Raw genomic sequence first — 23,962 nt, forward strand, 5'->3', positions numbered from 1 at the left:
CCCCCCCCCCCCCCCCCCCGCCCGGCCCCGGCCTCAGGGGTTGAGAGGTTGCCCTATTTTGAACCTTCGCCTGGACACCAAACAGGCCACGATTAGATAACTGTTCCTGCGCTGGCACACATTAGCACTGCAGTTGCATAAGAGGGTGTAAGATGGGAGGACATGTGTGTTTGATTTTGTGTTTGTGGCGTAGACTGTGTGAGGATCCTGCTCGTCTGGTCTGAACCAGCCGGCGTGATCTGGGGGTAACAAGGCCCCTTTTCTCACGACCACATCCCTTAACTCCCTGACAGTTCAGCCTCCAGAATCTGGGTTCTACAAACAAGCCTGGAGTTCAGCAAGGGTGGGAATGGATACAGTTCTCTTTATAATGGATGTGGAGGCACCGAGCCTAGACAGCAATCAAGTTTGAGGCGTCGGTGCGAAGGTGCTCGGTGAAAAATGAACAGATCTCATTGCTCGGCCGGTTACCGCCAGGGAGGGAATTTCTAAAATTCACTTTCCAAGGTGTGACTAATGCAACTGTCTGTCGCTGATGTGATGAACAGACACATTCGCATGTCGGCCAATCAGCTGCGGCTCTGTGGAGACTGCCGCTTTGCCAAGAGGTGATTGCACATCAGAGAGAAGAAAAATGAAGCTGTGGCAATAAATAAAGATCTGAGTTCTGGAATGGAGGGAAGATTAGGGAGAATCTCTGATCCTCAGCCGTGATGGCAGGCCTGCAGCTACCAATCATTTCAATAACTGATTCCTCATTCTGATTAATTAGGTGTTAATTAGTCCACAGTGTGTCAAAAATGAGACGAGAGTTTTGGTTTTATCCAACCAAACACCGGAATCTGAGTGGATTCAGCAGAGACGGTCTGCCGTGCTGAGGAGTGGAGAACGTTTATATACAGTTTCTCTTTCTCTATCGTCTAAAACTAACAAGGAGACTGTGATTTATTTTGATTTTATTCTTTTTTCTAAAAAGATCTCGTGCACTCAGGACAACTGCCCAGGCGTCAGGTCAGAGAGCAGCGGCATCGCTGCAAACATGGCATGTACTTGTGATGGAATATCACAAGTCTAAGCTTAGATCTGGTTTATTTCCTGAGCGGCGTGAATGTGATTCTTCAAGAAACGATTTTTCAGCTTCTGGCTAAAAGAAATGCTGCAGTTTTGTCGTCATGTAAAAAGAAGGGAAAGTGTCTTTAGTGGTTCAGATGCTTCCGTGGTTCATTAGAGGTAAAGTTAATACGATTGCATGAGCTGCAGCCTTACCAGCCTGCTTTAAATCAGTCGTACTATCGACCCAGAACACTCAGCTAATGCCTGACCACATTCCTGCACAGTTGGACAACAGTGATTCACACCACCAGTGAAAATCGCTCCAGTTGCCACTTCAAAGTCAACCATCTGCCACAGCTTCTGTCGCCACTACAAACGGAGGACGGGCCAGGGTCAGATAAATATAGTCACAGATCTCGGAGAAAACAGCATGCCTGACATTTCCGAACCGAGGGAGTCGCAGAGGCTCGTCAGAACTATTGAATAAGGGGGACTGGCGAGGGAGGTGGCTCCCAACGCTGGCAGGGATACGGAGGTGGCAGACGGAAGCTCAGTGCTTGTCACCAGGGCCGAGCGTGTGGTTCACACCGGCGCATCACTAGAGGTCCTGTTTTTCTTGGCCGAGTGGTGTTACTTCCTGCTGTACACCACCTGACCCACGAAGGCCGGCCTGTTTTAACCAGGCGGCACCAACAAAAAGCAAACAGGATTTTTAAAAATGTAAAAATAGACACGTTACCAAGTCACAATGAGCCCTAATTACCTCACTGTACCATATGTTCACTGATATGAGCCTGTTTTAATCACCGACTAAAAATACACTTTAGTATCCTAGATTAGCTTTAGCAAATATGTGCGATTTCATGGCAGTTAGCGGCTAGTTAGCACGGCTCATTAGCATAGTTGAGGTTTACATCCAGCCAACAATGTGGATCCCAACAAACACGCAGTCACAGAAACTGTAATTCAGCTCCGACTTAAGATGAACGCCAGATACTAGCAGGTATGAGGGCTCGTCCAGTGTGGCAGGAGTATGACGTGTACTTTTCGTTTGGTAGGAAATCATAAAAAAGTGCACAAGTCACGAGTAAGTCTGTCCAATTTTGAAATAATAACCACATAAAGTCCCGTCAAGCCAAGTCTCAAAGCAGTCGAGTCCAAAATAAGCCTTTTGTCCGTCTTTGCCAGCCTGAAATCTGAGTTTTCAAAAAAAGCTTCCATTCTCATAAAATGTCGGTCTGCTAATCTTTCAACTGAAGCGCAATCAGCGTTTAACCACTAAAACCAGCCAACACGGGTTCATCCGCTTTTACCGTTGCCGTTATTTATTCTGAGCTAATCTATGTTCGCTCTCGCTGAGCGAACTCTGTTTTATGTGTGCACATCATCTTTCGCTCCTCAACAATGAGACGCAGAGATTAACCTTTAAAACACATAGTGCAGCAGGACCTGCCGCACGATCTGTTAAATCACCCAAACATAACATCATAAAGCTAAAAGGCACTTTGTGTAAAATAAAAACTGCACATTTTGAGGGAAGGCAAGAACGCTGCACCACAAAATGAGGTCAGAAGGAGATCAGAGTGCTTGTTTTCTTCCCCGGTGCTGCTTCCCTATATATCCACCCACATCCATAATGACAGTCCTACTACGGAGATCAAGGTCCTGGAATGTTTGGAGTGTGGTCTGGACACGACTTTGACCAGATGTTCGGAGCATCTATTCTGGACTCGAACCCTTTCCCAGACCGCTGCGGTCGACGCTCTGAAGATCCAGAAGCTCTAACCTAACTGGAGACCTGCGTATGGTTCGACATGCCATTTGTTTTCAAAACAGAAGTTGGGAAATCTGACAAAAAAACATGGATGCACATCATGTTGCTTCGGTCAGCAAACCACTTCCTCCCCTTTAAAAGCTGGGCTTCCACAAAACGTCCCGTGGCGTGTACCATCGCGGATGATCGCCTTCAGGATACAAAAATGAACAACGGCAAGAAGCAATGTAACTTTCCCAACATTTGCTTCTGGCTAAGTATAAACTTAAGGCACCAAAGCTCTCCATTCTTTGGAGGAACCGTTCCAGGTCACGCTATGCTCGTCATGAGCCCACGCGTCTGTGGCTGCAGGGTCTACGGTATCGCTAACCTTTGGTCGCCCCTCTCAGCAGGGTTTTCTGATAAATCGCAAACGCAGAGAAGGTCAAGTAAGGCGGCATCTCGCTCGTTCCCCGACACAGACTTCATTCATGATTTTAAGAAAACACTTCAGGACAACTCGGTGTTGAACAGCTCATGACTGGAAGTGTATTCTGACGAGGAGCTCACAATACGCAGCGTATCACAGTATGTTTTGATTAGGATGCACTGCCATATTGTGATGCTCTACATGATTTACTGAAAACAAACAATCAAGTCCGTTTGAGTTCCTGTGAGCAGTAACACACTGGAATGAAGCTGCCACAACGTACGTAGGTCCTGATGCGGCTTCATCATGAAACACTGTGACACGATGTCGGCACAGTACTGTGAGGGAAACATAGGGATAAACTGCAGTATTGACCTTCGAGTGACCTTCGAGTTTCCACTAGGATGAGTCGCACCACTGCACATTCCTGTTCCTGCACATTCTCGACGTAATGAGGGATCCCCAGCATATGCAGGAAAAACACAATGCCTTTGGCTTTAAACTTTTTTTTTTTTGTTTTTTTGTTTTTTGGACAGACAAAAAAAAAAAAAGGAAGTAAATGTATCCAGTAAAGTGTCACCTCAGGGGAAGTGCCACGCAATCATGTGCTAAATGGCTTCCTGCTGGCGAAATCGATTTCGACAATCAAAAAGAACTTCGGAGGGGCGGTGTTGATGCCGGCTGCAGCAAATCTACTGTGAAATCAAAAGATGTTTGTGTGACCATCAAAGCTCCGTGACCGTGAGCATGAATGAACGAGGGTCCATTACTGCTGTCCCAGTGACCTTAGATGGGTTGCAAGAGGAGAGCAGACAGGAGGCGCGCTGTGAATGTGAGGAACAAATCGACTTGTAGGTCAAATCAGGATCAATATGAGAGGTTGTACTATTGATGAGTCATGTGAGACCTGCATTAAACAGCCCTGGGGGTGGGTTGTGTGTTTCTTGTGCTGAGGGAGGGTCGCCCGCCATCAGGACAGATGGATGTTTGTTTTCCTCTGTCCCCGTCTGCTCGTAACAAGCTAGCAAGCGGAGGAAGTGTCATGACACACATGACAGAATCTGATTGACTACCCAGTGCCCTGATTGAAGAAATCTAATGTGCCACACTGGTGACATGGAGGGGAGAGAACATTTGATTACAGAAATATTTAAGAGTTGGAGGAGAAAAGAGTTTGTAAAAGCGGCTGCAGGCTACAGGAGTTGCTTCAGGCATGTTTTAACATAAAAACAATTTGTTCCATGAGTTAAACAGAGCACTAGTTTTTAAAGCTGGGGGTAGAGAGTGATGAAATTACCATTTCAGAACCAAAACACCAGCAGCCTGCATCTGCGGGGGAGTTGGTGTTCTGCTTGTGTTCAATCACATTCAGTGTGATGAACAGCTGCTAATAGTTTGAACAAAACCCCCAAATATTTCTGCATGGACTTAAAAAAATGATATAAAACACGTTAATTAAGCTGTAAAAAGCATTTTCTGAGGCGCAAAGTGCCTCAAGTTCCACCTCTGCTTCCTGTCTCAATGCTATGCTAATTGCCTGCTGGCTCCATGATAGAGGATCTACCTTCTTATCAGAATGTCAATAAAAGGACCCCCCCCCCCCACACACACACACACACACACCTCCAAACTGATCAAACAACAGGGGAAACCTCACCATGTTGTTGCAGCTCGACTGACTTCCTTTGGCGGCGAGCATGACTCATTGCTTGTCAAAACAGCGTTTCTACATCTAAATGTCAAAGAGTGGAGTTTGCATGCGCACCAATGATAACAGGCGGTGCAGGACAAAGGCAGCGCTCCCCTGCTGAAACAGTGTTTGTCCAAACAGCGCTGTGACGGCCGATGACGGGCTAAGCCAGCGACATTCAACGCTGCAGCCATGGAACAATTCAAATGCTGCCTAGGAGGGAGCACCCCAGAGACAGCAAAATAGCCACCTACCCCGGGAACAATGGGGCTTTTCTCTCCACTCAGACGGCCTCCAAAATGGCTTTGTTGCCAGAGACGCCCGCTTACACCTCCATCCACTACTATCTGCCAAAATCTGCCTGCGCACGCTGCACGTGCGGTCTAACAGCCCCCAGCACACCCAAACTACACGTTTGATCTAATCAGCAAAGTCTTTTGATAATTAAGAATAAGGCCAACCTCGTCTCCACTGGCCAGCCGGTGCGTCAACTCCTTCAGGCTGCGCATCATCCTCTCGTCCCTGAAGTCGTAGGGGAAGGTTTCTGTCCACTCCGTCAGTAGCTGGAGGATCTTAGGAGCGATCTTCCTGATTCTCATCTGAAAGAACAAAAGCTAAAACTCTAGATTCTGATGACCTGAACTCAAAAGTAAACCCATTGTGAAAAGTTTTTCTTCAGATTACCAAAAGCATCTAATTCCAGCTCACCTTGTCAGCTTGGGGGTCGCTGAGTCGTTGTTGCTCCACGCACAGCTGACACACCTTAGACATGAGCTCGTGCGGGCGGATGAAGAGGCGAGAGCTGAGCAGGAATGTGAAGATGTACGTTCTCTGTTGTGGAAAAGGAAAACAGGTTTACGACCAACCTACAAACACCAGTATCAGGATATTAGGACAAAAGAAAAGAACCAGAGCAGCTGTGGCTCCCAGCAGGGTCTAAAACAAGACAAAAAGAAAAGGAAAACACTCACATCTGGATAATAGTCTACAGTCGGGACTAAGTGGTGAATGAGGGCCTCCAAGGACCCGGAGACCAGGTTGTTGTCATGGTAATAGAGGCCGGGGTAGCCTTCCTCCTTGGACTGGTACAGGTTCTTGTTGTAGCCGCCGGTGCCCAGCTGCCCCGTAAGCGGTGGTGTCTGAGGCATGGTGTCCTGCAGAGACAGAAGAGGACAAACATCAGGACTGGAACGACGCCTCCGATAGATATTGAGCTGCAGACGCTGATGCAGGAAGACCAAACAAATCTAAAATAGCTCTCAGACACAAACACAGATGGCAGAGTTTGCTTGGGAAATGGTTTGGACGCAGTCACCACCCTTCCTCCTCTCGATCCCGGCTGTCCACTTTAAGGTTTCTGGGTTTGGGTTTCGTTTATTTGAATGTTGAAATGTGATGACTGAAAGAAAGGAACTGTGGTTGAGACACAAAAAGGATGAGGGCAGGCCTGAGAAAGTCGAGCTCACAAGGAAACCCACGAGAATAGAGAGCTCAGAGATGTTCAGCGCTGACGTTTACAGGGAAATGAACTCTTAAACCATGAACCAGCAGCGGCTTTTACCTCAAAAATGGACCCAAAGGGGAGACAAATGAAGAGACGATTCATGGAGAAACATGAACACTCCCAACAAAAGACCCACAAACGACTGCAGGTCCTAACTCTTGCTCTGTGTGCCCACGTCAACTCCTACAACATGAGTGTGTAGTCGTGACATAAAATGAGGAGGCATGTGACAAAGAGGCAGATCAAAGGAAGAAGCTGTGTAGAAACCTGGCGAGTGGCCGAGCGCGTGGACACACACGGTGTTAGTGTGCTGGTGACATGCTAACATGCTCTAAGGCAGACGTGAACGCCAAAGGTGCTTCAGCCATATTTTCTGCCACTCTGGTGGAACAAATGACCAAAAAGTGCATTTAACTTTCAGTTCGGAGTTTCAACATTTAAGACAAAGCAATTAGCAACTCTGCATTGTTCCCTCTTATAAAGCAGCATGTAATATTTGAGAACATTTGACACCTCTGAAGAAGTGAGACATCTGTAGCCAAAGCACTTGGAGTGTGTCAAAAGTAAACTCTTCTATGAGTCAATCAACAACAACAATAATCATAAATATCTTGTTTTATTATCAGCAAACTGATCAGGAGAACGCCTGAATGTTTCATTAATCACTTGAACGTTAATGTGGCTCCACACCTACCAGCCTGCTGACCTATGAACCTCCACTCGTCTCTGTCTCATAGCTGGGAGACACACAAAGGCCCTTTTTCACGCTGCGGGGGAGGGGGGGTGCAGCGTGGAAGAACCCCACCCCAGCCCACAGCCCCCCCACAACCCCACCACCTGACAATGTGCTGCCCTGTGGCTGCCAGCCAAGTCAGGAAGCCTTAAAGGCTGATGCAGTGCTTCACTGCTGCCAGGGACGACGCAGGGATGCCAGAAGGTATAAACTGCACCTGCCCAAACACACACACACACACACACACACACACACACACACACACACACACACAGTCCACAGAAATCTGGCCTCTCATTCTCCCGAGGAGGACTAGCAGCACCTCATGGGGAACTTCACCAAGTCACAAGACACGGTTCTCTTCGACTTCACAGACACAAAAACCTCGACTCAGAAACCAAAACAAACCCTGTTTGTTGGTGAGGTCATAAAAAGCCTGAACCCACACGAGGCAAACCACCCAAGCCCTCCACTTTCACACGCATGCCACTCCATAATGCACGCGTGCACACCCCAACCATTATTCAGCCAGACAACCACCGCTATTTCCATGAGAATGGGAGGGTGACGAGTCAGAGCACAGCAGCCCGAGCATCTGCTGCACCGTGTGGCCGCCTCGCCGAACGAGACTGACGGGGAGCTGGCGGGTCTGATGAAGGTTCAGAGGAGATGAACCCTGATAAAAGTGGTTTCACATCTTTGTTTACTCCACTGAGACTCGTTCTAACCTTCAGCACTCTTTTCATAGCTGTACTTTTTAACCTCCATTTTTAGCCAAAACACGGCGCAGCAACTATTAAGAGCACGCCAGCGGCAACAGCTGATCGAGGGCTGAGAACATGACTCAGTCACTTTTCCCAGCTGTTTTGGTTAGATGAAGTGCCCCAACGATTACCCGCTACATGAATCTACAAGTGATTTACTAGTAAATTTGGCCTTGGAAAAACAAAGATTTGGAAGTTACAGCTTGACTAATGGGACGATTTGATGCCTCCAACTGGATTTCAAACAGAACGACAAAAGAGACAAAAAAGACAGCAGCGAATCGTTGACTGAGGGACACTGAGACATTTGTCCTCATCTGTACGGCACTGACGCCCTGGGGCTGATGCTACATTCAGACCAGTCCCTGGTTCCATTGAGTGAAGGTGGTGCGTTTCAGCGGCAGCATCCCAGAAATCCTGAGCTAGAGTCGTTGACATCAGTGGACGACCATGTGAGGAAGCGGTTGAACACGTAGCATCCTGATAGATGGAGGGGAGACCGCTCGCCGCCCTGAGGGAGAGCGAGGATGCAAATCCTCACCCATTAGGGTTTTATCAAGCTGGGATTTCTGTGCACTCTGAGGGGTTCGAGTTCCCAGCATATATCACACCACGTAGCCACGCCGCCACTGTGCCAGCCAGATGCCTCCGCTACAGCTAAAAATGATTCTAATGGCTTCTAATTTCTGTTCTATTTCAGCTTAAGGCGAGAAAAGGGACTTCTGGTATTGGACTGGGGAACTGAGACAAGGCAACCAAATGAACCAAATCGGTTCAGAGTTTCGCTCCAAGTTACCAGATGGTTTGGTTGGACTGGAATTCGCTTTGACCCACACTCACACACCCTCCCACAAGCAGAGACTAACCTCAGGATGTAGAACAAAGATTTGATTAAATGTAATATCGCAACAAAGTTGCATTGAAGTGTGGCATCGTCCCGCCTCTCTCGAGCCTTTGAAGAAGAGAACAGTATGGATTAATCTCAGAGAGCCAGGGGCAGGTGGGCTCCTTTGAAGATAAAAGCTGTGACTCTGATTCAAAAATACCTTTGGATAGAGGACACCAGGAGATCAGATGCTGCACTTTGTCCTCCACTCTGATCTCTCTTATGTCACAGCTGCTTCCTGCTAATGCAGGTCTCTGTTCCACGCGGTTCCAAGTCAAATATCACCTATCGTCTCCTTGACAACTAAGAATCAGAATCGACCCAGAAAAAAACACACCGATCCTCCGCACATGGACAGATGACATCACTAGCAGTGAGCGATTTCCAGTAAAATTCTGTGTTTTCGTGTCATTTCAGCAGTACTTGAGTACTATTTTTGCTACTGAGATACTTTAAGAAGAAATTTAGTAAAGAGGGAATTTTGTTTTATAATTGATTTTGCATGGTGAGGATTCCACAACCAACATCACACACACACAGACACACACACACACACAGACACACACACACGCACACACACCAGCTGCAGCCTTCACCATAATACCATAAACAAAGCACAAGATGCTTACAAGCTGCGACAACTGATTTACATTTGGCTTCCAGGTGTCATGTGTGGTAGTAGTTTATATTAGTGGTGGCGCAGGGTGTGTGTGTGTGTGTGTGTGTGTGTGTGGGGGGGGGGGGGGTTGGGGGCACATGTTGGGGCTCCAAGCCTGACAAAAGCAAACTCTCAACACGTTTCTGCTGGTTTAGCGTAGCCGCTGGCTGGGTGGCAGATGAAGGTAAACAAACAAAATGCCACAAGTCACCTCCCAGCTCCGGGGGGGTGGGGGTGGGGGTGGGGGGTTTGTTTAGGTTGGATGGATGGTTTTAATTATAGCCACGCTGGTTGTGTGTGTCGCCATCTGCCTGGATGTGTAGGAAGAAGCCTGCTTTGATCGAACACTGGATTTATTACACAGATTCAGATTTCTGCACGTTTGTGTGTTAACTTGTTTTTACTGTGTCAAAATCACTGGAGCTCATTCAGCCCTCAGTTTAGTCTTACAGACTTGTAACATTAAAGTCTGGACGATTAACAGTTACTAGAGGTGCACAATAGATGTCATGAGGATGGTGGCTTTGCTTCCTGTCTGCAAGACTAAATTGAGGGCTAAAAAGCCCTAAGAGTGTAAACCTGTGCTGATGAACCTTCCATGGATGAACCTGCTCACAGACAGCCTCAAATCCAGGGCTTCTCTGACCCTAACAACTTCAAATGGTTAAAGGCAACTACGTTTTCTTGGGCAGAATCTTTCAACCCTGATGTTCTGTAAATATTCCAGCTTGAGCCTATTTTTAATGCAAACGCTCTTCCTGCTCCTCAGGCAGCTGATGATCACGTGGTGACGAGGTTCTCAGACGATCACCTGACTCGTGGCTAATGAGTCTCTCTCATCCGTCCACTTATTTCTGTTTCGGTCATTTAACAGAAAGAACTGACAACATATTCTCTATAGTGGTCATGTGGTCTAGAGTTCAGAAATGGCATACAAGGACTTTAACTGAAAGGTTACAGAAATGTCAAAATATTTCCTTTTTTTTTTGCCTTGTGGGGAGATTTGTAAATAGAGAAGAGCCTCAGTTTTAACAGCGCCACATCACATGAGGAGTGAAACCCTGCTGCTGCTGGGAAATCACCTGCAGGCCGCGGTGCTGTCAATGACACAGGCTGGCAGGTAATTTTGTCTCAAAACGTGCGGGTGGGGCTGCCTCCCCAGAGGGAGAATGATGTCTGGTCTCTCGTGTCGTTCAAAATACGAGCTATCAAAGAGCTGACGGGGGCTCTTCCCGCCCTGCCCACGGTGCTAACGGCTGCTCATGATGAGCCCCCATTAGCAGTTCAGAGGCAATAAAGGAAAAATGTCTGAGGTGTACACAAGCAGGGCACAATTTCCCAGACGCTCTCATCATGAGAAAACACTCAACCAGTGAGGAGGTCAAGAATGTAAAGCAGCGAGATTTGTGACGCAATAAAAATGCTGCAGCTGCAGAAGACAGAAAATAAAGCTGAAAAGATATTTGAGTGTTTTGTTTTAACTTAGGCAGAGAATGAAGGCTGTGTGTGTGTGTGGGGGGGGGGTTCACACACAAGACACTTTAAGGGACCTCCAGTAAATCAACAGAACCCCCCACCACCACCACCACCACCCCTGCGTAAACACTCTTAAAGGCATGAGGAATCTCACTCATCCATCGCTTGAGGAAATGAGGGTGAGAGATAGCGGAGCGGCTGGAGGGCCACAGAGGAGCGGCGTACAGACGGCTGCTGGGCGGTGTTAAAGCTGGTGTGTGGTCAGAATCCTCAAAAAGAACTCAGGGGTAAAGCAGGGATGCACCTGCCCTGGCTGCACGAGTCTGGACGCATCATCACCTGAGCAAACAGCCAAGCAGCCAAGACGCCAAGATGGCAAAAACAACAATGGAGAAACGTGGGAGGGAATATTCCACCGCTCTTCAATGAGCGCAAACAAACTGAAAACTGAGGCACTCTGAAACTCCACCTGTGGAAATTTAGGGATGTGTTTTAGGCTGTAGAGCAAAACTGTAAACTATGGCTCATTCAGGCTCATGTTAACACAAACTTTATTCCAGGCATGTGGGAACCAGGCGTTCGACCGTTCCAGCCTATTTCTGGGTTTTAGGACTCACTCCTGCTCCACTGCGGATGCGGCCAAGCCTCTTCACTCCTTCTAATGGCTAAAAAAAAAAGGGCAGTGCGAGTCTCAGGCTGAGCAGCCGTCAACAGCAGGACATTCAAAATGGAACCCCTCAACTGCTCTTCCACCCTTTTGTCATCACATCTACAGCGGCGATGAGAGCTGCTGCAGTGCTTTGACTCAGGGTAATGTGTGCAGCTGTTTCCCTGAGTGGGAAAAATCACAGCTCCCATTTAGTAGGACGCCGCCCGTCACCTGGCGTCATCAGTCCCTGGCAGCTCCTCCAGCAGACAGGCTGCAGCTGAGCAACACATCCAGTCCACCATGGATTCTACTTCTGATCCTCAAACCAAACCGGGTGCCGAGAAGACCAGACACCAGGTTATCTGCTCCAGGGCACCAGGGGCTGGAGACCTCTGGTCCTACAGACCCAGACCCCCTGATCCTGATGCGAGCTTAAACACAACAGCAGTATACTTAATAAATGAGAAGCTGGAGTGGCCCAACCTCCAGGACGCGTGTGATATTCAACATATTTCAAACATGACACACTTGTATCCCATTAACACGCCGTCACGCGGGGCTGCGTGACATGAGGACATTTGTGTGTGACATCAAGATGTGGATTTTCTTTTCAGTCTGGAGACTCGTGACACACCGTTTTACTGTTTCATCAAAACAGACAGACTGACTTCCAACAGACATGTCAGGTGAACACTTTTAATTGTAGAAGATTGCAAATACTGTGATAAACTTCCTGCTCCTACACCTCAAACACACGTCCAGTATCCCCAGCTGGCCTGCGCCCACACTCCAACACCCCCCAGCACTGGAGAACAACAGCCATGTAACCCACTGTAGCTCCTTCAAGGGCTTCCAGAGGAGGCTCTCCCTCTCTCTGTCAGCCAGCCAGGCTCCTGCCAGTTCACCAATAAACGGATTGAACTTGTCAGCACGTTAAGAAAACCTCTGAATGCCTGAATGCAGGCTTGTAATACAGAGGAGAAGCACGGAGAGCCAAGGAGGACATGGGGACACTTATTCTGGAGGTATGAGGGATTAACTCCACTGATCCCTGGGTGTCTCCTGCAGGAGAGCAGAGGCTGGAGGGGAATCCTCTTAGCCAGAAGGTAGTGGGGGTTAAAAATAGTCCGCCATTGAAACTGATTAGAAATCCCATTATTAGGGCTCGTTTCTGGGGATCACCAGGGGAAAACAAGAGACTGCGAGAGCTCCAGGATGTTGGCTTCTACGGTGGATGGAGCCGGTGAAGGCGCAGCGCCTGCAGTCCCACTGCAGCGGAGGTGAGATGGAGTGTGTGCCTCTTCAAATCTCGAGTCAAGTTGTTGTTCTTCCAGCATTTAGTCATTTTAACTCGATTTTAAAATAAATTAAAAAAAAACAGGAAAAAAAACTTACTGGGAATCAAGTGCGCTTCTCCCACCACCTGCATGCGCGCTCCAACACAACACACTCACAAGCATCCCTCTCTCTCTCTCTCTCTCTCTCTCTCGCTCTCTCTCTCACACACACACACACACGCGCTTCCTCGGAGCTCACCTCCAGAGAAACAATCCAAATCCACTCGTATCCAAATGTGTGTGAAACAGCCGAGAGTCTCCGTTTACATGCGGATGAAGCGAGGCGGTGAACCCGAGCAGCTCCTCCGCGCTCACGGCAGCATTCTAGTGTTAGAGTCCGCGTTTATTCCGGGTCCCACAGTGGTGGAAAGAGCGCGACCAGCGGGGTGGTTCAGACCAGAAGAAGCCGCTGAATGAGTCCCGGGGTCCGGCCGCTGCCCTCTCTCTGTTGTGTTTGAGCTCCGCAGCCGCGAACAACCTCAAGACTTCAGAAAGAGGGAGGGAGGGAGGGAGGGAGGCAGCCAATCAGAGGACTGAGCCCCCCCCCCCTTTCGTTCTCATCCTCCCCCTCCTCTCTCGTTTTCGGTATCATTTCTCTTTCTCCGCTACTCTTCCTTGAAGTTTCCCCTCTTTCTCTCTCAGGTTTCATTCTCAATTCAGGGGAATGCAGGTCAGATGACACATGCAGTGGATGGATGGATGGATGGATGGATGGATGGAGTGAGAGAGAGAAAGAGAGAGAGAGAAAGCGAGAGAGAGGGGGAAAGCAGAAACACTTGACAGTTTTGACAGAATTTGATGAATAATTTAGTTAGTTTGAAGTGTAGTTCAGTTAAGATATTCGTCCTCTTCCCTGCAGTGGGAGATGTAACTGGCTCCCTCACTGTAGTGATTTTGTGTCCACGATTTTGTTGCCTCAAAGTAATGAAATTGAGGGAACACATAATATCTCATGGCCACAAATTACTTGAGGAAACCAGATTCAAATCATTTTTAGCCGCAAAATACTGTTGTCCTGGGTCTTAGTCCCTCCAGACCCTCCTGCCGTCAGACCAGGCCAGCTCACGCCAGCTCACCGGGTTCCTCTGTGGTTTCATTCTCTTAGTGGCTTTTATTTATTTTTTATTTTTGTATTTATTCCCTCTAGCAGGCAAATGAACCACTTTCATCTGACAAGAAGCAAAACTGAGGAAACAAGATAAAAACGCCGCTGTTATGTCACAAACGATCATTTACGTGAGTTATAAGAGCAGAGGTGATGTGGTGATCTAATCCACGACAGTAACTCCATTCCACGACGGTGTCGCATCTGTAAAACTGCAAAAAAACCAAGGCAAGATTAAATTCTTGCTCTTTTTTAGGACAAAAGTGACTTTAGAGTGTATATATTCACACAGGAGAGTAAACCATGGTAAAATAGCAGTGAATAATCCCAAACCTCGTCAACATCCAGGGGCATTATGCAATCTGGGATTAGGGCCGTATAGGCACTAATCCATCTTGTCTCTTGCTTTAATGACTGTTTGACCACAGCGATCAGCATCACGGTCGACATGTTGGACGTCATGAGACACAAGCATGCTAGCGGACAGACTAACTCCTCCTCTCGTACGCCATCATAGTCCCGTACGTGTTTCAGAATATTCAGTGCCAGCGGAGATCTCCTGGACCAGCTCCTATTATACAAATACGGTGCTGGATTAGTCAGTGGGACAGAGGGCCAGAGGCTCTCTCCACCGTCTTCTGTGTGAGTGGTCGGTAGCCCGGCTGCCCCGGCCCTGACCTCCGGCTCCAGAGCAGCAGAATTCCTCCCACTGAAAGTGCTTCACTGCTAGATTTCACATGCATGTATGAGTGCTAAACCAAAGGCAGCTGGACTTAATTGAATTTCTAGAAGATGTTCCACCTCTCGGGGAGGAGAGACGTGTAACCGGGCCTCTGAAAAGCAGAACATCAGTGTGAGCGGTGCTGATTTGTCCGGCTCCCACTGCTGGGGGAAGAGGAGCTGGTTCACATGAGGACCTCCAGGGCAGCTTCAGGAAGCGAGCGGCTCTGTCAGAGTTCCAGTTTGTCTCTGCAGGTAGCACCCAACCCTGGGCTTTGCTGAACAGGACTCCTGCAAGCGTGGCGGGGACGGCTGATCCCACAGAGCTTCGTCCAAGATACCACGGACGAGTCCAGTCACGGCGGAGGAAACGTGCTGCATATACCGTCATTCACAGGCGTCGCACGGTGACAGACACGAGCTCGCGGCGCCACAAGTGTGTGAAAGGTCTCTTATGCAAGCGTGACAACCATGGCGGTGAGCTGGATTTGAAATGTCCCCGTGGGGAAATAAATAATCACCACAAACTTAACGTTTGTGCTACACTCCAAATATAACTTCAACACCGTGGAAGGAGGTCAGGCCTCCAAGATTTACAGGAGGATGTTCCTCACGGGTGCCATGTAGGTCAGGAGCCAGCAGCTTGCTCATGGACACTCGGGCAGAGTCATGGACACTGGACTTCCCCTTGATGTGTCAGTCCTTCCCCAAACTTAAATACAGTTCTCCAGAATATACAGAACTTAAAACTCACTGTGAAATTTGACTTTTGTTGATGTCCTAGATAATTATTGTGTTCTAATTGTAATTTCTTTCCCATGGCTGAATGTAACAAAACATCTGACAGAAAAGTGAGAGAATGTGGCAAAAACATATGGAGACTGTATTTGTTACTGAAGCAACATACAGCTTTTCCTTGAAATATTAGATTATAGCACCTGTGCCTCCCGTTCAGGCGCGGCTCCTTCACCACCTCCACTTCAGAAAAGTTTTAATTTAACGTCAAATTATTCAACCCCCCCCCCCCAAAAAAAAAACTCGACATGAACCCTTCCACCCTGCACATGGCTAGCTGAGAGCTAAGCCGGCGGCACTGAAAGCATCTCAGAAAAAGAGATCTAAAAAGTGTTCGGACGGCCGAACAAGTTGCCACAGCACGTTATTACCAACTCCCGTGGTGAAGTCCTGGAGCTGTGGGTGACTTAAAGTTGCCATGGTGATTGTTTTTGTTGGGGTGGGGGGGTGGGGCGTGTTTTCACTTATGAAACTGGACTGAGATCAGAAGCTCAATTGTAGAGAAAACTGCTCACACAGAAGGTTGATTTAAGCAAAAACAGCAGCAGCAGGATCAGATTTATGACTGCACTGTTGCTAGGCAGTTCTGTAATTAAAACATTGTTTTAAAAAAAATAATCAAAAAAAGGCTGAAAGGAGTTGAGAATATCTCTTCTTTAATTTGCTTAGAAACCGTTGCCGTACATCTGGTACACTCAGCTGAAACGACTCTCACTGAAGATGTCAGACTCATCCTGCCTGGTGTCCCTGCACAGTCCCAGTCCATCAAGATAATAAAATGTCTTTTCTTTGGTCTGAACCTGAGTTTAAATATACTTTGTTCTTATATTAGGTTAATTTAGCTGTACAACACCTGATGACGAGAGACACAGAGGTTCTAAAGGAATCCACACCGACTCCAGCAGCTTGTATCTGCTATCAAACAGTGGGACGAATGATTGTGTTGGAGGTAATGAAAATGCAAAGTAACTCGCATCAGAATCTAATAAGCTGACATTTCCCCAACACTGGTACTTTCAGGGATATTCTTAGCTCAGTGTGTACATGTACTTTGTTTCTCTCTGATAAAAGTGAGCAGATTATGTTCTATTGGACTTGTGAAGTAATTCTTGATCCTCATAAATCCTTGGCTCGTTAAAATCCACAGTAGCATTACATAAACTGGTCTGAGTCCAGTAAAAGTCCTTGTCGCAGCATCTCAGTGTTCATCCTTGGTAACAGCGTGACTTGGACCAGTCGGTACCCCCGCTCTGCTGCGGCTGCCTCCACATTTGCACCCCTGTTCTCTCACTAGACACGTGAGCAGCTCCAGAACCCTGATCTCATGCTCCATGCGAGCTTTCTCCCTCCGCTCCTCTCTCTCGGCCGTGTCCCGCTGGCGACGCTCCTCCCTCTGCAGCCACTGGGCCAGGAGCTCCTGGTGCCAGCGAGCCTGCTCCTGCCTCTGGCTCTCCAGCTGCACCAGCAGACCCCGGGTCTCCGATACCAGCTGCTGGAAGCACTGCGACAGGTGCTCGAGGGCAGGTTCAATGCAGGAGGACTCCAGGTGATGGTGGGTAGACGTTGTGAGGCTAACAGGTCTTGAAGTTGGGGGTGCAGGGAGGGGGGAGGCACCAGGAAGCGGAGGAGGGGCAGGTGGAGGTAGAACAACATGCGGGGAGGGGATGCTCAGACTGGTTTCTCCTGGTGTACCTGTGATACAGGAAATCAAGCAACAACACGGCATGAAATGACTACAAATGGAAGAAAAATCATCGTCAGGCCAGTATAATATTTGCATGGTTGACCAGCAGCGCCCTTAACAGGGAGTCGGACGGTGCTGGCTGGTTTTAGTCTGACGGAAACATCAGGTGGTGGCTGCGGTGAAGCGGATCCAGGGATGATCTGTTCCCCTTTGTTTACACAAACAACCACGACCTGAGACTCAGCCATATTTCATTACTATGTGCAGGAGTGTAAAAGTACAAGCAACTATCACGGTCAGAAAGGACGAACTCCTCCATCACCTGGATTCTCCTGGGAGTCTGACAACAACACACGTGCTTACCGGCAGGTTCAGGATGGATGGATGACTCCACGTAAGCGTCATGGCGTCTGTCTCGGGGTTGTTGCGAGAACCTTGTGTCACTGAACTCAAATTCATCTTCTGAATCTTCTCTAGTCTCCAACTTCACCTCTGAGTCCAGCTGCCATGACTTCCTGCCTCCTCTCTCCTCCGAGGAGCTCAGATGCGGTCTTCCCATCCTCCCCAGAGAACTACAACGGTGATCACCAACAACTACATTTGAGTTCAACTCTGACGGGACTGCGTCTGCGCAGGTAAGGTGATGACCTGCCAGCCTCGCTGCAGGAACAAAGGACGGCGCTCCCTCTGTTCCTGTTGACCTCCGACCTAACACAGCATCCATCTCGTCAAAATATTTAAAAGTGCACAGCTGAGAACTGTCCACGCTCCTCTGTTGCTTGGCTCTCACGTAGTTAGCCTTCAGAGTTTTGACCCGCAGTCGACACTGGTGTGGACTTCGACAGAAACCCATTTCGCTCATGCGGGCTGAGAGGTGTTTGAAGACATGGCGGTTCCGGAGGTTTTCAGCCAGACTCTTCTGGACGCGCTCATCACTCCAGGCGCACAGCAGCACCTGGGTTTCTTCCACCGTCCAGTTAACGGAGCGCTCAGCCTCTCGTTTCCCTGCACATGCAGAAATATACCTGAATACACAACACTTGCTGTTTCCACATCTTCAAAGTTCTGAAACTGAGTTATATCATTTCTATTAACATGTACTAGAAGGCCGATGGGGGACAAGCAAATACGACAGTTACATTTCTACTAGCTATTGAGACATTGTTCATAATAACATTAATCTGTCTGGTCAAGAAAGGAGGGGTTCTAATTCAGACTAGTGCAAAGAGGTGATAAATAACTGGTTCACGTACAAACTTGTAAAACTACATCACTTCACCTCATGATAGTTCATGTAGCAGGTAAGCTGATGTACAAATGCTTCTACCTGCCAGTAAACCTAATAACTTACTGTGCTATTACTGTATCAGATATAACGTTCAAATATCTACATAACTCACTTCATACGGAGCTCATGGCTTCACATGAGCCAGCTAACTGACACATAATCAGACAGCTAGCAAAGTGTCACTGGACGCATTCAGTTAGCTACCACATCCAAAGCTAAGCCAAGCTAACTCAGAAAAATCGAGTATAATTTAAAACTGTAAACGTAAACAGCAGCAAAATGACTCAGAGAGTCGTGGTTGAAGAGGGTTAAAGTAGTCAGCTGAGTTAAACGGAGTGACAGCAATCAAGAACGCTATTTCCGCTCTCCGTAACCACACAGCTGGCTAACGTTAGCAGCTAATCCTTAGCTAGCTTCCATAGGTAACCAGGCGTCATGGCTGACTGTCTGAGTTTCTACAGGCTGATACAACACAAGATAAAGATGTCGGTCGCTTCAGAAACTCTTACTTATTGTCGTTGAGACGGAAGTGGTCGAGTTGATGGTCGCAGGGTTCATTTTGACGAACTGCAGCAAATGTAAACAATCCTCACGGCGACTCTCCTCTACTTCCTGGTTCAGTCACGGGTTGGCGTGACGTCACCAATTCGCAAATCAGGAAAACAGAATTTTGTGTGTGTTTGTGTGTTTCTTTGCGTGTTCTTTTTAAATTTTGAAACTCTTTGAGCAGTCACATCCAGAGGTGATAAAATTCTGTCAGAACGTGCGTCACTGACAGATGAGTCCCATCAGCTGGCCCGGGCGCAACCACTGTCCTGACGTCCAGCTTCACCACCTCATCAGAAAAGCTGTGATTTTATCACATTTACTCCTCTGATCAGCATCAGCGCTTCCTCACTCTCCCCGCCCCTCTGTCCTCATTCACTCTCTCTGTATGTGGGCTTCATTATGAGCTCAGTGCACTTTATTTTGAAACAGACTGGAGACAGAGCCCTAATAAGCTGCATATAAAACACTTAGGAAATCAAGAAGATGGTCCACATGAGCCAGGTGGGACGAAAATCGACATATTCTCAATAATAAAGGGTCTTATTCCCACATTCCAGTCAAAAAGGGGACAAGTAGGATCTTATCACCCAGACAGCCTCTGACAATAAAATCTCCATTTCTCAAGATTATTGCGTCTCAGATGTAATCACACTTGTATTTACAGCTGTCCACATGCGATCAGATCACCCAAGATGCACTTAACCACTGAGTGAGAAAACAGCCCCAGGGACAGCAAATTCACTTCAACTTTGAATAACAAGAGGGAAGCATCCCGAGGAAACAGCTCCTAAAGAGGCTGAGAGGTGTTAATGGCTCGTCTTGTGCATTCCCTGCATGTCTGCTGAGAACGTTATGCTCCCTCCCTCTGTTCTGCTGGTTCACCTCCGCTGTCTTTCATCCACCAACACAGCAATTAGTAGGAGGGAATCCTAAAGTGGAGCTAATGCCGATTCAGTCTGCTGTCCTGCTGCTACATTTGCATTCCCAACATTCATCCTTTGTTCTGTTACATGGAGACTGAGAATGGTTTCAACAGCGATACCAGAGTTCCGTTTATCAACCAGCTTTACCTTTCATCGTATACACAGATGCTGTATATAATAACAACAATTACGCTTTTGACAAGACATAATTAGCACATATATATGTATAATAGTGCAAAATTCCAGCCTTGGAGGCCGTGAAAAAGGGACTGACGTGTCCTTTCCAGCACATCAGTGTTCTAGGTCGATACCATGAATGCACCATGGGGCGTTTCAAGTTCCTGATTTACTTATTGAGTTTAGTTTAGATTCTTAACCCCTGCGACACATTTTTAATTAAGAATCCTGAAAACATTGGAGAACTGTCAGTTTGGGAAACAGGATTGTGACCAGACGTGTGTGAACACACACATCAGCAACCCCGACAGCGCAACCTCTCTGCAACGGGCCTTGAGGTCAGATTGTGTAGTTTCAAAGTGTTGAAGTATTTGATCAAGAACAACAGGTCGAGACAACGGGTCTTTATGGCACAGGAACTGCACACACACAAACACACACACACACACAAACACACACGCACACACACACACACAAGATGAGCTCACCACCGAATAGGTCATTAGCGATGCAGAGGGAAGAATCGGGACAGTCGGCTGGATGTTCAGCTTGTGCGTCTAGGCTGTTCCCCCCCTGGTCAGCTTAAGGACATCTCACACACTTTTCTCTCTCAGTCACTTCCAGGAAGATTTGTTATACACACAGGAAAATAATCTGAAACACACACACCTGAATTAATCTTTACTAATAACATCCTTAACAAAAGCCACTGGCAGGATATTTTTAATGTATCCTTGATGAGAGGCAGCGAGCCTGCAGTACAGATTGGCTGAACCGTTACGCCTCGTTTCCAAATCTGCTCCTTCCATCCAACTGCTTGTATCATTTATGCAGTCTGCTCCTGCAGCGCCACAGAACTGCCCCCCGACTCTGGGCTGAGAGGCTTGTCTTTTTTACACACAAGACGCGTGGAACCCTGTACAGAACACTTCACGGACAGCAGCAGGGATGATATTAGCTAATTTGTAGCCTCTTAGCTAAACAAATGGAAGGAGGAGCTAAACAAACACATGAGAGATCACAAAAGTTTCAGGTGTAAATATGTGGAAATAAGGTGTAATTTATGTTCTTATTCAGAGTACAAGTAGGAGAAGAATAAAGGGAAGAGTCCTGGTAGCCACAGGGATTTTGCAACTAAAATATGATGCCCCAAGGTTAAAATCTGCTATCCGTCTCACATGAAAGCTGTAATAACCAGTCTGGTCCCCCTGGACTGCAGTGGATGGACAAGTAGCAAGGGAAAAGAAGTAGCTGCAGTGCCTGCAATGTCTCTTTTTCTGGATTGTCTTCCTACTTTTCATCCTCAAGGGGAGAAACAGGTTCTCCCAGTGCGATTTGTAGTGCAGGAAACCAGGTCAGTGAGCACACAGTGAGGTAAGATGAGGTACAGACGGCTCTCACGCTGGAGACATGTATGTCAGCCGAGGATGGAGGAGAACTGAGGCATCCTGCTGAGGAGGCTCGGGATCCCTGCCTGCTGCTCTTTGGCGTGGCTCCATTTGCCCCCTTTCATGTCTCCTGACAACCAGCAGCAGCAGCAGCAGTGTTGTTGAGATCAGTGGTCCACAAGCTTTCATAGCAGACACAAACAAAAACTCAACATGAGAGCAAAAATTCAAGGAATCTGGGCTGTTTCTCAGCCTGCAGACCAAAGTGATGTTGCTCAAAGTTTCAAGTTCCTGCAGACAAACTTTGCTCTAAATGCTGAAATAGTTGAAATAAAGAGCTTTGCACCATTTTCCACATCTGACTAGCTTACTTGACTCCACTGTAAAACCTTTTCCAACTGGCACCGGGTCAACAATATTCTCACCCTGAGGTCTAAAATACTCCGGTTTGTCAGTGGGTCTTCAAGCATTAGTTCTGCACATGCAGGACTGTTAGCGAAGGACTGATTGATTCATGATGTTTAGCAAGAAAGTGATTGTAGGCAGGTGGTGGGTGTTAGCGAGGGCGACTGACCACACAAACACGAGCCTTTCAAAAGAGGGACAGCTGTTCTGGTCCTGACTGTCTCACTTGCTCCAGCAGTTCCAGATTGTTTTTACGTCACTTTGCAGGCTGAAGCAGATGTGACTGGGGTGTGGGTCGTTCAGAAATGAGAACAGTTAAAAACAGTTATGGAATCACAGGCAACAAAACAAGAGAGACAAGAACAAGTGAGAGAGAAACAGAATCTAGGATCTAGGAGGGAACTTGTCGCAGTAGCAAACAGCATCAGACCTGAATGTGTATTGCACCACTGCTCAACTGGAAACTTCTGGTGAGAATGATCAAGTATTGAAGGGGTCTGATGATGTGATGTGGTCGCTCGACGAGCAATAATCTTACAGTACTGAGGTGGCTTTCTCGCCAGGTTTAGCTCCTGGCACCTGGGGTTGAGTCAATTCATCAGACCCTTGCAGCTGAATGAGTTAGCCGTCCACTATGAGCTAACTACAGCACGGCATGAGAAAGCTCACCATACCACTGACCACCATGGTACTGGCCTCCGTCACGCTGTCCCGGTTCGGCCGAGTTACTGGGAGGCCACCCAGCTGGCAGCATGCCGTCACTTTAGCAACAAGTGGGCCTAACACCCTGGGGAGGCTCCACAAATCCTTGACAGTTGTCCTCCAGAGCGAGAGGACAACAGGAAATTATTTTCTCCATTCAGCATAATCCAGTTTGATCAGAAAAGCCTGATGAATGACAGGTGCGTATCGGTACACGATGAAGTAAACATGCCTCAGAGTTTTACAGAAAGACGAAAAGGATTGGAATATGACATAATGCAATTTTTTTTGTACTGTATGGTTGAACAGGTGAGCAGTGTAATCAAGGACCTGGACATTTGTTATTTCAACTGCAAACCCTGCAGGTTCAACACAGAGGAAAGTAGCACTGCTCCTCCAGTCAGTGCCTGCTGTCTGTGGAGAGTTTGGCTGCTTAAACATGTGTGAGCTCATTAACCTTTCCTGTCCTGTCCCTGGGTGCTAATCACAAGCTCTTCATAGTCTGTTGATATTACAGAAACCCATCCAGAGAATGCTCCCCTATAGCTGTGATTTGCAGCTGCAGAGCACATGGGTCTGTGCCAGGGTGGGATGCCGAACCGCAGAATTCAAAACACACATGGAGGAACCACGGCAGATCATTTATCAGCCATAAAAGTGAGCTTCAGAGCTTTTGTGATGTGGAGCCCCTCAAAGCTCTGAGCCAGGTCTCCCAAATGAATTACAGAACTTAGGTCCCATGCCTGGACGCCCTCTAATTTGCTCGCATTTTTATAGTAGCCAACAATTTGCAGAGGCCACTTTGACCAACAGCAAACCTGTGGCAGAGCATCTGTGCCTCCAAACATTTCTTATGAGCACCAGATGCTTGTATGAAGGAAGAAACCAGCACGTCCACTTTAATACATCCAACAACACGATCAATTTGAGATGAAGTGCAAGCGACCGTCTGGGGAAGTGTGTGGTAAAGGTTTGGCTTTGGGTGAAACACTTCAGCATCACAGATTTCTTGAAAGTTGAAGATCCCACACAACTACTTTTCCCATCAAAAGCTCCGTTCACACGCGGAGCCTGAACTTATCAGGACCATGATCCAGTTTCTGAGGGTGCAAATGTCCAAATCAGGTGGACTGGACATGAAACAGACTCGCACCCGCCTCACATATATGTTTCCATTTCAAAACACAACATTGTAACGTTTGTGCCTCACATCGCCACCATTATTCCCGCCTTTCCAAAGCCTGAGGACTCAGATCTTTGAGTGCCACAGAGCCCAAATCTGCCAATGTCCAG

At 47.6% G+C, this 23,962-nt stretch overlaps 2 protein-coding genes across 3 annotated transcripts in view; both read right to left on the reverse strand.

Moving 5' to 3' along the window:
• The window catches only part of rasgef1ba (RasGEF domain family, member 1Ba), a 92,000-nt gene that overhangs the window by 13,859 nt on the left and 54,179 nt on the right, over positions 1–23,962 (reverse strand). Inside the window, exons 1-4 of one of the 2 annotated variants that reach the window (XM_086205811.1) lie at positions 13,133–13,375; positions 5,898–6,080; positions 5,635–5,757; positions 5,388–5,525 (exon numbers count right to left, since the gene is read on the reverse strand). In XM_086205811.1, coding sequence (XP_086061937.1) covers positions 5,388–5,525; positions 5,635–5,757; positions 5,898–6,074 — 438 coding nt within the window. In that variant the 5' untranslated portion in view covers positions 6,075–6,080; positions 13,133–13,375. Of the gene's footprint in view, positions 1–5,387; positions 5,526–5,634; positions 5,758–5,897; positions 6,081–13,132; positions 13,376–23,962 lie in introns of those variants that run through there. The other variant, XM_086205810.1, reaches the window with a different exon arrangement.
• On the reverse strand, positions 16,198–20,143 carry LOC147259696 (uncharacterized). Its single transcript, XM_086205812.1, has 3 exons — positions 19,035–20,143; positions 17,601–18,242; positions 16,198–17,245 (listed from the first exon to the last, which is right to left on the reverse strand). Exons 1-3 carry the CDS (start codon positions 19,081–19,083, stop codon positions 16,752–16,754), a joined length of 1,185 nt encoding a protein of 394 aa, XP_086061938.1. The 5' UTR covers positions 19,084–20,143; the 3' UTR covers positions 16,198–16,751.

The sequence above is a fragment of the Aulostomus chinensis genome, chromosome 6, assembly GCF_037954235.1.
Source record: "Aulostomus chinensis isolate RoL2024-O1b breed Wild chromosome 6, RoL_Achi_v1.0, whole genome shotgun sequence".
NCBI classification, from domain to species: domain Eukaryota; kingdom Metazoa; phylum Chordata; class Actinopteri; order Syngnathiformes; family Aulostomidae; genus Aulostomus; species Aulostomus chinensis.